At 39.6% G+C, this 15,067-nt stretch overlaps 2 protein-coding genes across 4 annotated transcripts in view; one reads left to right on the top strand and one right to left on the bottom strand.

Moving 5' to 3' along the window:
- The window catches only part of babam2 (BRISC and BRCA1 A complex member 2), a 193,674-nt gene extending 188,721 nt beyond the window's left edge, over positions 1-4,953 (bottom strand). Inside the window, exons 1-2 of one of the 2 annotated variants that reach the window (XM_042325576.1) lie at positions 4,701-4,953; positions 4,082-4,236 (exon numbers count right to left, since the gene is read on the bottom strand). In XM_042325576.1, coding sequence (XP_042181510.1) covers positions 4,082-4,218 — 137 coding nt within the window. In that variant the 5' untranslated portion in view covers positions 4,219-4,236; positions 4,701-4,953. The remainder of the gene's footprint in view (positions 1-4,081; positions 4,237-4,700) is intronic. The other variant, XM_042325577.1, reaches the window with a different exon arrangement.
- Positions 4,954-5,100: 147 nt separating this feature from the next.
- The window catches only part of rbks (ribokinase), a 63,812-nt gene continuing 53,845 nt past the window's right edge, over positions 5,101-15,067 (top strand). Inside the window, exons 1-2 of one of the 2 annotated variants that reach the window (XM_024429684.2) lie at positions 5,101-5,274; positions 9,414-9,475. In XM_024429684.2, the coding sequence (XP_024285452.1) occupies positions 9,417-9,475 (59 nt within the window). In that variant the 5' untranslated portion in view covers positions 5,101-5,274; positions 9,414-9,416. The remainder of the gene's footprint in view (positions 5,275-9,413; positions 9,476-15,067) is intronic. The other variant, XM_024429683.2, reaches the window with a different exon arrangement.

Below are 15,067 nucleotides of genomic sequence, written 5' to 3'. Positions count from 1 at the left end.
TGGAGCATGTTTTCATTGAGGATCTCTCTGTACTTTGCTCCGTTCATCTTTCCCTCGATCCAAACTAGTCTCACAGTCCCTGCTGCTGAAAAACATCCCCACAGCATGATGCTGCCACCACCATGCTTCACCGTAGGGATGATGCCAGGTTTCCTCCAGGCGTGAGGCTTGGAATTCAGGTCAAAGAGTTCAATCTTGGTTTCATCAGACCAGAGAATCTTGTTTCTCATGGTCTGAAAGTCTTCAGGTGCCTTTTGGCAAACTCCAAGCAGGCTGTCATGTGCCTTTTACTGAGGAGTGGCTACTGGTGGAGTACTGCAGAGATGGGAGAACCTTACAGAAGGACAACCATCTCCAAAGAGGAACTCTGGAGCTCTGTCAAAGTGACCATCAGGTTCTTGGTCACCTAACTGACTAAGGCCCTTCTCCCCCGATTGCTCAGTTTGGCCGGGCAGCCAGCTCTAGGAAGAGTCTTGGTGGTTCCAAACTTCATCCATTTAAGAATGATGGAGGCCACTGTGTTCTCGGGGACCGTCAATGCTGCAGACATTTTCTGGTACCCTTCCCCAGATCTGTGCCTCGACACAATCCTGTATCAGAGCTCTACGGACAATTCCTTCGACCTCATGGCTTGTTTTTTTGCTCTGACATGCACTGTCAATTGCAAAGTTTTTTAAGGACTACAAGCGAGGCAGCCCTCACAGTCGGCGCCATTCCTTCCCTGGTGTGGGACCTTACATACACAGGTGTATGCCTTTCCAAATCATGTCCAATCGATTGAATTTACCACAAGTGGACTCCAATCAAGTTATAGAAACATCTCAAGGATGATCAATGGAAACAGGATGCACCTGAGCTCAATTTTGAGTCTCATAGCAAAGGGTCTGAATACTTACGTAATTAAGGTATTTCTGTGTTTTATTTTTAATACATTTGTTAAAGTTTTTAAAAACTTGTTTTCGATTTGTCATTATGGGGTATAATGTGTAGACTGATGAGGGAAATGTATTTAAACCATTTTACAATTAGGCTGTAACGTAACAAAATGTGGAAAAGGGAAAGGTGTCTGAATACTTTCCAAATGCACTGTATATGGCAGAGTCTACAGAAAACTAGCCACATCACGGACACCTACGTCTTGCTCCCGGACAAACTAAACACATTCTTTCCTCGCTTTGAGGATAACACAGTGCCACCGACGCAGACCGCTCCCAATGACTGTGGGATCTCCTTCTCCATGGTCAACGTGTAAACCCTCGCAAGGCTGCCGGCCCAGATGGCATCCCTAGCCGCGTCCTCAGAGCAGCTGGCTGGAGTGTTTACGGACATATTCAATCTCTCCCTATCCCAGTCTGCTGTCCCCACTTGCTTCAAGATGTATACCATTGTTCCTGTACCCAAGAAAGCAAAGGTAACTGAACTAAATGACTGTCGCCCCGTAGCACTCACCTCTGTCACCATGAAGTGCTTAGAGAGGCTAGTTAAGGATCATCTCCCCTCCACCTCCACCTGACACCCTAGACCCACTGCAATTTGCATACCACCCCAATAGATCCAGACCATACAATCGCCATTGCACTCAACACTGCCCTAGCCTATCTGGACAAGAGGAATACCTATGTAAAAATGCAGTTCATTGACAATAGCTCAGCCTTCAACACCATAGTAGCCTCAAAGCTCATCATTAAGCTCAGGGCCATGGGTCTGAACCCCGCCCTGTGCAACTGGGTTCCGGAATTCCTGACAGGCCACCCTCAGGTGGTGAAGGTAGGAAACAACACCTCCACTACGCTGATCCTCAACACAGGGGTCCCACAAGGGTGCATGCTCAGCCCCCTCCTGTACTCCCTGTTCACCCATGACTGCGTGGCCACGCACACTTCCAACACAATTATCAAGTTTGCAGACGACACAACAGTAGTAGACCTGATTACCAACAATGACGAGATGGCCTACAGGGAGGAGGTGAGGGCTCTGGCAGAGTGGTGCCATTATAATAACCTCTACCTCAACAAATCGAAGGAGCTGATCGTGGACTTCAGGAGACAGTAGAGGGAGTATGCCCCTATCCACAAAGCTTCAAGTTCCTAGGTGTACACATCACAGGAGGGCTAAAACCCTCTCAAACTTTTACAGATGCACAATTGAGAGCATCCTACCGGACTGTATCACCGCTTGGTACGGCAACTGCAGCACCCGTAAGAGCAGGGCTCGCCAGAGGGTAGTGCGGTCTGTCCAAAACATCACCGGGGGCACACTACCTGCACTCTAGGACACCAACATCACAGGAAGGACAAAAAGATCATCAAGGACATCAACCACCTGAGCCACGGCCTGTTCACCCCGCTATCATCCAGAAGGTGAGGTCAGTACAAGTGATTCAAAGCTGGGACCTGGAGACTGAAAACACCTTCTATCTCAAGACCATCAGACTGTTAAATAGCCATCACCCGGTTACTCAACCCTGCACCTTAGAGGCTGCTGCCCTATGTACATGGAATCACTGATCAATTTAATAATGGAACACTAGTCACTTTAAATCATGTTTACATACTGCTTTATTCATTTCATATACAGTGGGGCAAAAAAGTATTTAGTCAGACACCAATTGTGCAAGTTCTCCCACTAAAAAAAGAGGAGAGAGGCCTGTAATTTTCATCATAGGTACACATAGGTATACTTTTTGCCCCACTGTGTGTGTGTATGTGTGTGTGTGTGTGTATGTGTGTGTGTGTGTGTATATATACATATATATATATATATATACATATATATATATATATATATATATATATACATATATATATATATATATGTATATATATATATATATGTATATATACATATATATATATATATATATATATATATATATATATATATATACATATATATATATATATATGTATATATATATATATATGTATATATACATATATATATATATATATATATATATATATATATATATATATATATATATATATATATATATATATATATATATATATATATATATATATGTATATATATATATATATGTATATATACATATATATGTATATATACATATATATATATATATATATATGTATATATATATATATATGTATCTCATATACATATATATATATGTATATATACATATATATGTATATTACATATATATGTATATATACATATATATATATATATATATATATATATATATATATATATATATATATATATATATATATATATATATGTATATATATATATATATATATGTATATATACATATATATATATATATATATATATATATACATATATATATATATACATATATATATATATATATATATATATGTATATATACATATACATATACATATATATATATATATAGTATTCTACTATATTTTAGTCAATTCCCCAGCAACATTTCTCATCTTAATATATTTCTTAATTCCATTCTTTTACTTTTAGATTTGTGTGTATTGTTGTGAATTGTTAGATACTACCGCACGATTGGAGACAGCGAAACACTTGTGTTCCTACACCCGCAATAACATCTGCTAAATATGTCTATTTGACCGATAAAATTTGATTTGATTTGAAAGATAAGCAACCCCATGCTTCAGCCTATTTCTTTATAGCCACTGTGTTGCATCAGTTGGGCTACAGGTGATAATGCTTATTGCTAACAGCATACACGATAATATGGTCCAATATGTTAAAATAATTTGACAAAATATTTTACCAATATGATATTGGGCTCTTTCTGGAGGTGGAAATTATATTTTAGATGGTGTCAGAATAATTAGATTTTCATTCATTTTGGAGTAGAACGTCCTGAGCGTCTCAGTCCTTCTACATAAAAATGAACTGGGGACACCAGCCCCACTCTTCTTCATCAGTACTCACAGGTAAAAGTGAATTCACACATCCGTCATATTGCTTTCACCTATCATATTTTCTCAAATTAGTGCACATGAAAGAGAGGATATAAGGAAGAGAAAACACTTTAAACTATTGAACTGCACCACATAGTTTAATATTAAAGGGTCACAGACTGTCATTAAGCAGAGGAACTCACCCAGTCTTGAGGTCTGTGACACGCAGGCAGTTGGTGGAGTCAAGGCCCACTCGACCATTCCGCACCACACTGCACAACAAGGGGCGCAGCTCAGGAGAGATGCGGTTCAGTGCAACCTCAGGGGACATGCTGTTCATCTTCCACACTCAAGTTCTCTGGAAACAGCCCAAGACAGAGACCAAAGGAGCTTGCCATCATTAACGCAGTAAACACATCATTCAATCTCACAATGCATTGACAGCTATAAAATACATATTACTGAGACAATGCTCTCATGACAGTATGTCATGTATTCTGCAAGCTATGGTCAGTTTGTTAGATTAATCAATCACAGGCACTGACATTTTGACACAGACATCTTTCCAACACTAGCAAAACATAGCTAGCTAACTTACTGCAATTGTATTCATGCAAAATCGAGTCAAATGAATGGCAGAGATAGCTAAATGTATTAACTAACGTTCGTTTACTTTCATTTTGATGTGTTGTTGTCGAAGGTTAGCAGCTAACTAAGTATCCATAAGCAGTAGTGGGAGGTTTTCCCAATAATTAACTAGAAAGCTTGCTAACGTTACATAAATTGCTGTCAAAGTCAGCTCAAAATTGGGAAATAGCTTACTTTATTGGAAATCCGTTAACGTTTAAATTTGTACAGTAAATAATCGGTCGTCACTAGTTACCACAGTCCCAAAGTAAAACAATAAAGATTCAAAAGTGATTAACCACAGTGCTAAACTTATGCGTAACCCTAATCTTAATTTTTTTGATTTTATCAATTTTTACAACAGCCAATTTTGACTTCGTGGTTGTGTTAAACAGTGTAAACCCAAATCTTCCGGTAGATGTTTTTGGGGTCCTTTTCGGACCTCAAAGTCCATAGCTGGTGTTGCTTTTGCCGGTCTACAAAAGGCTCCTTTCATCCTGTGTTAAATATTTTTTTTTGATACAACTCTTTTTTTGTGTGTTATAATAATGACTCCATAGAATAGATATTGCCTTTTTTTATTTGGTCAACAAATTCATTTGAAATGCATTATACGAGTCAGAACTAGCTTAGCTAGTAGAAATTCCAGAGCTGTCATTTTTTCAACGTGTAACCAACCAGGCACTACCTCAGTGGCAGATTTTGACGGTGCTAGCAATGCACTTTGGCCACTTCATAACAATACAGCGAACTCAGAATTGGACATTAGGTAATGTGTTTATATCTTACATGTCCACCTTATTTGACATAAATCCAAGTAACTTTATGGCAGTGATTTTTGCTAGCTAGCAAAGTAAACTTTAGTCAAGCAAGCTAATGTCAGCCACTGTACCAAAGATGTCTAATTGTTCTATCTGTGACTGTTGGAATCATAGCGGATTAAATTCAACTCCGCGATTTACGATGGAGTTGGGCAAGCAACTAGTGTGTGCTTACTGGAGCTCCAAGTTAGTTTTTATTTTAAAAACGACTGATTTCAGCACCCTCCAATTACGTATGACATTGTTCAGTGTAATTGTGTGCTGAAATCAGTCGTTTTTTATAAAAACGTCATTTTGTGACGTTGGAACTCCGGTCAGCCCACACTAGTTTTCGCCCAGCTCCATCTTAAATCGTTGAGTTGAGTTTAGCCGGCTTTTGGCAGTGGTGTGAAAAAGTACTCAATTATCATACATGAAAAAAAGTAAAGATACCTTTAATAGAAAATTACTGAAGTAAAAGTCACCCAGTAAAATACTGCTTGAGTAAAAGTAAAAAACTTTTGTTTAAAATATACTTAATTATCAAAAGTAAATGGAATTGCTAAAAATGTACTTAAGTATCAAAAGTAAAAGTATAAATTATTTCAAATTCCTTATATTAAGCAAACCAATGTTTTATTTATTTATGGAAAGCCAGTGGCACACTCCAACACTCAGACATCATTTACAAACAGAGCATTTGTGTTTAATGAGTCTGCCAGAGCAGAGGCAGTAGGGAAGTAGGGTGTCAGGGAAAATGTATGGTGTAAAATGACATTATTTCCCCTAGGAATGTAAGTGAAGTGAAAGTTAGCAAAAATGTAAATAATAAAGTAAAGTACAGATACCCCAAAAAACGACTTAAGTAGTACTTTAAAGTATTTTTAATAATACTAATAATAGTATTCATAATGCCCAAGAAGCCAGTGTTGGGAGGATAAATTGGCACAGGTGTTGTTACACCTTAGACGAAGTCGAGGGGCAAACCGTGCCAATATTTCCTCCAAACACCGGCTTTGAGGGCATTTATCACTTTTATACAACGGGTTGCCAACATATTCAAATATGGATTTATGTATTTTCATTACAAATGTTATTTTGATGAATTTATTCATACTATTTCATCCTTCCACAATGTGCCCCCACACATAGACTCTGTACCAGGTTCAAATATGGATTTACGTATTTTCATTACAAATGTTATTTTGATGAATTTATTCATACTATTTCATCCTTCCACAATGTGCCCCCACACATTGACTCTGTACCAGGTTCAAATATGGATTTATGTATTTTCATTACAAATGTTATTTTGATGAATTTATTCATACTATTTCATCCTTCCACAACGTGCCCCCACACATAGACTCTGTACCAGGTTCAAATGTGGATTTACGTATTTTCATTACAAATGTCATTTTGATGAATTTATTCATACTATTTCATCCTTCCACAACGTGCCCCCACACATTGACTCTGTACCAGGACCCCATATATAGCCTCGCTACCGGTATTTTATTGTTGCTCCTTAATTATTTGTTATTTCTATTTTTCTTTTTTAAATTAAAACTGCATTGTTGGTTAAGTTCTTGAAAGTAAGCATTTCACTGTGAGGTCTACACCTGTTGTAATCAGCGCATGTGACGAATACAATTTGATTTGATTTTATAGTCCCAAAACAAATCTCGGGTTGCCACCCAAGTTGCTCGTTTTATCGGTTCGGTTGCTAGAGACGCAACCCAGTTGTTCAGTCTTTTAGGTCTGTATCTATGGATGCGACCCAGTCGTTCGTTCTAAATGTTCCATTGCCGTACTGTTAGCTAATCAACTACATCTAACTTATTCACATCAAAAAGTGCAGGCAGAATAACAGCAAAGTAGACGCATTTGCATTTGTTCAGTCTGTTTTCTAGTGACATTTATTTGGATACATCCATAACAATGTGGAACCACGCAGCCGCCATACCGCTCAGGAAGGAAACGCGTTCTGTCTCCTAGAGATGAATGTACTTTGGTGCGAAAAGTGCAAATCAATCCCAGAACAACAGCAAAGAACCTTGTGAAGATGCTGGAGGAAACTGGTACAAAAGTATCTATAGCCACAGAGTCCTATATCGACAACCTGAAAGGCCGCTCAGCAAGGAAAAGCCACTGCTCCAAAATCTCCATAAAAAAAGACAGACTACGGTTTGCAACTGCACATGGGGGAAAAATATCGTACTTTTTGGAGAATGTCCTCAAAACGAAACAAAAATAGAACTGTTTGGCCATAATGACCATTGTTATGTTTGGAGGAAAAAGGTGGAGGCTTGCAAGCAGAAGAACACCGTCCCAACCGTGAAGCACAGGGGTGGCAGCATCATGTCGTGGGGGTGCTTTGCTGCAGGAGGGACTGGTCCACTGGAAAAGTGTCCTCCATTCACTATTTAACCCTGCCCATTTCGAGACATGATAATGGTCCATTCTAAATCAAAACCAATTTCATCCATATATTATTTAGTATATGCAAAGACAAGATTAAACCAAAGTAACAAGAATATTTAGACTTAGGGATGCCACCCGTTAGATAAAATCCCGAACGGTTCCGTATTTCACTGAAATAGTAAACGTTTTGTTTTCGAAATGATAGTTTCCGGATTTGACCATATTAATGACCAAAGGCTCATACTGTATTTCTGTGTGTTATTATGTTATAATTAAGTCGATGATTTGATAGAGCAGTCTGACTGAGCGATGGTAGGCAGCAGCAGGCTCGTAAGCATTCATTCAAACAGCACTTTTGTGCATTTTGTCAGCAGCTCTTCGCAAGCACAGCGCTGTTTATGACTTCAAGCCTATCAGCCATAATTGTTTATGGTTCATTGAACAAGCATGGGAAACAGTTTTAAACCCTTTACAATGATGATCTGTGAAGTTATTTGGATTTTTACAGAATTATTTTTGAAAGACGGGGTCTTGAAAAAAATGACTTATTTTTTTGCTGAGTTTATGAACTGTAACTCAGTAACATCTTTAAAATTGTTCCATGTTGCTTTTATATTTTTTGTTCAGTGTAGGCTAACATTCCGGCTTCTATCATCCCCTCAGCTTTTTCTAAAAATAGATACAAAGTATTTGAAAATGTCTACATTTTTGTAATATAAAGTAGGCCTAAATTACCCCCATTGCATCATTTTATAGACACTTTTTCAAGTCATACACTTTCCATGTCCATCCTTACGACACAACTAGGCCTAGGCTAATCTCCATGAATATATCACCTTTTGTGTCAGTTTAACCCAATGAAAAATAATTTTGCTCCCTTTGTTTTGTCAAGAAAGATCAGGTTGTAGTAGGCTAACTGAGAAGTTGACTTAACTCATTATGCAAGTAAACCAGAATCTGAGAGGGGGCCCCCTGTTTTGAGTGGTCGGACATGCTTGCTAAAATTGTATCTGCTGCAATAGGGGTAGCACATCTAACAGCCATGGCTGAGGAAGACAATATGCTCAGAAATGTGGGAGAATTTAGCCTAGCTGTCCTAGAGCCAGCGGCCAGGCTTTCTGAGCCTTTTTACTGCTTAGGAGGAGATTTGAAAAGATTAACAGACAAGCATGAACTACAATACATGCCAAGGATTGAATTAATTAAAGATTTTTCTGGGCTGTGTTCAGTCACGTGGTGTAGCATTGAAATAATCGCTGGGTTTAGATTGGCACCTGTCCAACTCTGAGAGAGCTGTGAATGCTCTATTTTTGCCTTGTTCCAGTCAGTTCATGGTAATATGGCAAAGACTGAGTTTCTTTTGAGTGCAGTTTCAGTATGATATGTTATTGTTGCTTGAAATGCCCCTAGCAGTGAGTATACTCTACGATTAGCCTAGGCATAGTTTTTAAACCCCTAAATCACATTACAATAAATATTTTCCTATACTCATGTTGGCTCCAATTATAAAAATGTCTGACCAGACTCTTAATGACGAGCCTAAGTAACCTTTGCTGAAAAGTATGTTGCTGGGTCAAAGGGGAAGCTATGACAAATGTAATAATTTAGGTTGTACTTAAAGCTAAGCTAACAATAAACAAATCTCTAAAGTATCCATTGCCTCCTGTGTGTCTCTCTCCAATAGACCATGACGGAGGAGGCTTTCGATGTGGTGGTGGTGGGTTCCTGTATGACTGACTTGGTCAGGTGAGTTAGTTATGCTATGCATCACATCACTGAGAGAGGGATTGGATCAGAATTTGCCCCAAAGTACTTTTGAGATCTTATGGGAACATTTTGTAGAAGTTATTGGGTCACATATCAACAATACATCTGTAGTTTGAGATGTCAAAATATGTCAAATATTTCAAATATATCTTCTCGATATTTCACTTGATTGAGATTCGCTCAGGTGGATTCTCTAACGGAAGTAGGCTACAAATCGTAGCATCTGTTGGAGACAGACAGGTCGATTGGCGAATGAGGTGAGGCCCTCTCCTCTCCATACGGCTTATCGATGTCTGAAACGGGCAGCATCCAGACTAAATATCGACTGGCCCGAACCCGTAGGGGGTAGAAGTGCTGAAATGGACTTACTCGACGAGAGGAGGATCCCCTCTCGCACCACTCCAGGTAAACAACTCCTCCCGGTGGTCCCATCTTGTGTGGCGGAAGCCCAACTTAACTGGGACAAGACCCTAACCGCTAAAGTACAGACCAAGTACTTTAATAATATGGGTATTCAGAATATGGAGTTGGCCCCCGAGGATTGAGTCGTTGCTGGCCAGCCACCTCAAACCTTATGCCATGTCACAGACCGGCATCTCCCTCCATGGGAATGCGGAGCGCTTTTCCGCCTCCATCTTCCAAAAGGCATATGTGTCTGCCGCACGTTCAGTACGGGCATTCAAAATTATGTCAAAGCTGATGGCATACCAAGACGATTTGCTTATGGGGATGCAACAACTCCTAGCAAACGGTATAGCCAACCAGGGCCTTATGGTTGGAGATCTGTGTCTTTGCAGACTTCACCCTATGAGCCTCCAGAGGCGCCATCAAAGGCCGTAGGCGTACCATGAGCCTTCCTGTGGTGGGGGAGAGAGCCCTGTGTCTTGACTTGTCCAGCCTCTTGGACAGCTGCGGGAAGTAGGGGTGCTGGTGGTAGGGGTGCTCCCTGAACAGACATAATTTTGCTCCAGAGGATCAATAGCCTCTAAAATAAATGGCTGTGGATGAAGTTTTATCACAAGCACTTACAGTCAGGAAGGCCACAATTTGGGCAGCACGTGCGCCAAATATAGAGCAGCTTGTTGCATTGTGTCCATAGATATAATCCATGGAAGGATTTTGGAACTTCTAACCGTTTGACCGTTAAACTCATGGGTACACTAGCAATGGCTGCCAGTCCTGACTTGAATGGGAACATCCCATCTATGGATTATATGTCTATGGTTGGTTGTGGCTGTCAGTTTGACTTTCATAAATTTCAAATTTAAAGCAAATGCCTACTGCTGAAAAGAGAAGACTAATCTGTCTGTAGAAGCTAACTATTTTTCTCTAGTGTCTTATCTTGAGATCATGGCAAAGCGCATCGGCCATCACCGGCGAGAAGCCTATGCTTCATCTTCATCATTGGGTGAATCAGTGTCACTGGAAAGTTTATTTTATAGCTTATACTATATACAGTGCCATCAGAAAGTATTCACACTCCTTGACTTTTTCCAAATGTTGTTGTGTTACAGCCTGAATTTAAAATGGATTAAATAAAGATTTTTTTTGTCACTGACCTACACACAATACCACATAATGTCAAAGTGGAATTATTGTTTTTTGAAATTTTTACAAATAATTTTTTTGTTGTTGAAATTTTTACAAATTGAGTCAATAAGTATTTAAACCCTTTTTATGGCAAGCCCAAATAAGTTCAGGAGTAAAAATGAGCTTAGCAACTATTTTTGAATAACTACCTCATCTCTGTACCCCACACTGTACCCAACACATACAACATACAAAGGTCCCTCGAGGGAATTTCAAACACAGAATCAACCGCGAAGACCAGGGAGGTTTTCCAATGCCTTGCAAAGAAGGGCACCTATTGATAGATGGGTAAAAATAGAAGCAGAAATTGAATATCTCTTTGAGCATGGTGAAGTTATTAATTACACTTTGGATGGTGTATCAATGCACCCAGTCACTACAAAAATACAGGTGTCCTTCCTAACTCAGTTTCCGGAAAGGAAGGAAACCACTCAGGGATTTCACCATGAGGCCAATGTTGACAGTTAGTTAGAGTTTAATGCCTGTGATAGGAGAAAACTGAGGATGGATGAACAACATTGTAGTTATTCCACAATACTAACCTAATTGACAGAGTGAAAAGAAGGAAGCCTGTACAGAATAAAAATATTCTAAAACATGCATCCTGTTTGCAACAAGGAACTGAAGTAATACAACAACAAAAATGTGGCAAAGCAATTCACTTTATGCCCTGAATACATTGTGTTATGTTTGGGGCAAATCCATTACAACACATTACTGAGTACGACTCTCTATATTTTCAAGCATAGTGGTGGCAGTATCATGTTATGGGTATGCTTGTAATCATTGAGGACTGGAGAGTTTTTCAGGATAAAAAAGAAATGGAATATAGCTAAGCACAGGCAAAATCCAAGAGGAAACCTGGTTCAGTCTGCTTTCCACCAGACACTGGGAGATGAATTCACTTTTCAGCAGGACTAAAACAGGCTAAATACTTGTCCAGCCTCTCGGACATAGCCTTGGGAAGTAGGGGTATTGTTAGGTTATGGTGCATTCGGAAAGTATTCAGACCCTTTTGACTTTTTACACATTTTGTTACGTTACAGCCTTATTCTAAAATGTATTATATTGTTATTCTTATTGTGTTACTTTTTATTTTTTAGCCTAATTAGTAAATATTTTATTTTTCTTGAACTGCACTGTTGGTTAAGGGCTTGTAAGTAAGCATTTCACGGTAAAGTCTACACTTGTTGTATTCGGCGCATGTGGCAAATAAAGTTTGATTTGATATTTGTTATGTCCAAACTTTTGGCATGTTCCATAAATTGCGGCCGTGAATCCGCCATAGAAATAGAAAGAAAGAGGATGATGCTCCAGTAATATGAATAGCCTAACTATTGAACGATTTGGACTAGATTTTACATTGTAATGGGCATGATGCGACCTTTGGTAGGCTGCTGGCAGACTGCGCTACAGCAATGCCAAGTTAGCCCATGCTCATGCCATGGTTCTCAGCTATGGGAAGTGAAATGATAGGTTACGATGACTTTTGCTCATGATGCACGCCGCAAATGACATGTAACAACACCTTCAGCTCATCGGACACGAAACAAAACACCAATATAAATGTAACAACAGCACAAAATAGATAAACACGTTTTTGGAATTTTCTTTTGCAGGTGCCTTTTCATTATAGGATGGATACTTGTGATTTCTAGCTGCACCAATTAAAGCAGTGGAGCGTGGTCAAAACTATTAATCTTGGAGCGACAGGGGGAACGGGATTCCAAAATGCAATCATATCACACGCAAATGTACCATTTATAAAATGTTTATATACCGTTTATTAGGTATACCCATCAAGTACCGGGTTGGACCCACTTTGCCTCCAGAACAGCCTGAATTATTTGGGGCATGGAAACGTTGCTCAATTGGTATCAGGGGACCTAACGTGTGCCAGGAAAACATTCCCCACACCGTTACATTATCGCCACCAGCCTGTACCGTTGACACCAGGCAGGATCGGGCCATGGTTCTGCACACTACTGTTGTACTGCGCCATTATTTGCCTGTTTGTAGCCTGCTTGGTAGCTTGCACGGATCTTGCCATTCTCATTCGACCTCTCATCAACGAGCTGTTTTCGTGCACAGGATTGCTGCTTACTGGATGTTTTGTGTTTGTTGCACCATTCTCAGTAAACCCTAGACACTGTTGTGCGTGAAAAGCGCAGGAGGCCGGACGTTTCTGAGATATTGGAACCGGGCTGCCTGGCACCGACAATCATACCACGCTCAGTCGCTTAGGTCACTTGTTTTGCCCATTCTAATGTTCAATAAATCCCAAATGGAAGGTAAACAGTTGGATGAAATCAGACAAAACAAGCTCAATAACTCAATGTGTCACGTTCTGACCTTAGTTCTTTTGTTATGTCTTTGTTTTAGTATGGTCAGGGCGTGAGTTGGGTGGGTTGTCTAAGTTAGTTTTTCTATGATTTGGTATTTCTGTGTTTGGCCTGGTATGGTTCTCAATCAGAGGCAGCTGTCAATCGTTGTCCCTGATTGAGAACCATACTTAGGTAGCCTGTTTTTCACCCTTGAGTTGTGGGGGTTGTTTTCTGTTTTGTGTCTACACCAGACAGGACTGTTTCGTTTCGTTCATTCTCCTTTGTTATTTTGTTTAGTGTTCTCGTGATAATAAATTATCAATATGGACACTTACCACGCTGCGCATTGGTCCTCACCTTCTTCCACCAATAACGGCCGTTACACAATGCATGTACACACTCCCATTGAATATGCATTCACCTGTATTTTGAATAGGCCTAGGATACATTTTGATTTACCCAGTTTGTCATTAGATTTACCATTCAAATATATGATTTCCATTATGTTATGTATACTGAACAAAATATAAACATGTAACAATTTCAACAATTTTACTGAGTTACAGTTCATATAAGGAAATCAGTCAATTGAAATAAATTCATTAGGCCCTAATCTATGGATTTCACATGACCGGGGAGGGCATAGGCCCACCCACTGGCGAGCCAGACCCAGCCAATCAGAATGAGTTTTTCCACACAAAAGGGCTTTATTACAGACAGAAAAACGTATCAGTTCCACTAGCTGTTTGGGTGGCTGGTCTCAGACGATCCCGCAGGTGAAGAAGCCGGATGTGGAGGTTCTGGGCTGGCATGGTTACAGCTTTTTTTTTTTTTAAGCTCACCGCTTTTTCCTGCTCGCAAGAGTGCAAGGAAGAGAGGCCTGCTTGAGAATGACCAGAGGCAGGGCGAGTGGTGTCTAATGAAGAGAAAAGGGGCTCATCTCATTCGCCACTCGAACATGTCTGTTTCCAACAAAGCTCTGTGATTGGTACTTCTGTTAAAGAATCCGCCTGAAAGAATCCCCATTAAGTGAGATCTCACTCTTATACCATGGAGTTGTTGAATATTCCTGATTGATTTTACAGGCATTCTAGAGCGTGTATTATTTCCATATAACGCATGGTATATTTGCACGGTAGAATTCAATGGTTATAGTTCATTAATACATATTTTGTTTGACCTGCATTTGAAAGCAAACGTCGAATTGGAAGCAGTATTGGTTTTGTTGAATTCGATTTTATAACGGCAAACTAGGACTGATGGTTTGGTTAGCCAAACGACCAAGTCTGTTTGTTTGGTCACCACGGCAACTACTGTAGCTAACTAGTAAACTTGCTAGCTACCTCAGTGTATGTTGAACCCCCCCGCCAAAATGAACACATTTCTAGTCGTAAATGTGTTAAATCGACTCTGGGCTATGCGTTCTATTGAAAATAATGAACGAATGAACGTAAATGTGTCAAATCAACTCGGGGCTATGGGTTCTATTGAAAATAATGAACGAGGCTAGCGGGTCGTGGATAATGAACGAGGCTAGCGCGTCCTGGAATACTTCACACCTCGTTCAAGTTGATTCGAGTTGATTACCCCTTACATATTATCATAGAACAGGGGTTATACAAGTAACCCTACATTTTAAAATGTGGGTCCTGGTTCT

Source organism: Oncorhynchus tshawytscha, linkage group LG08, assembly GCF_018296145.1.
Source record: "Oncorhynchus tshawytscha isolate Ot180627B linkage group LG08, Otsh_v2.0, whole genome shotgun sequence".
Taxonomy (NCBI): domain Eukaryota; kingdom Metazoa; phylum Chordata; class Actinopteri; order Salmoniformes; family Salmonidae; genus Oncorhynchus; species Oncorhynchus tshawytscha.
This window is presented reverse-complemented; position numbering and strand designations above follow the sequence as displayed.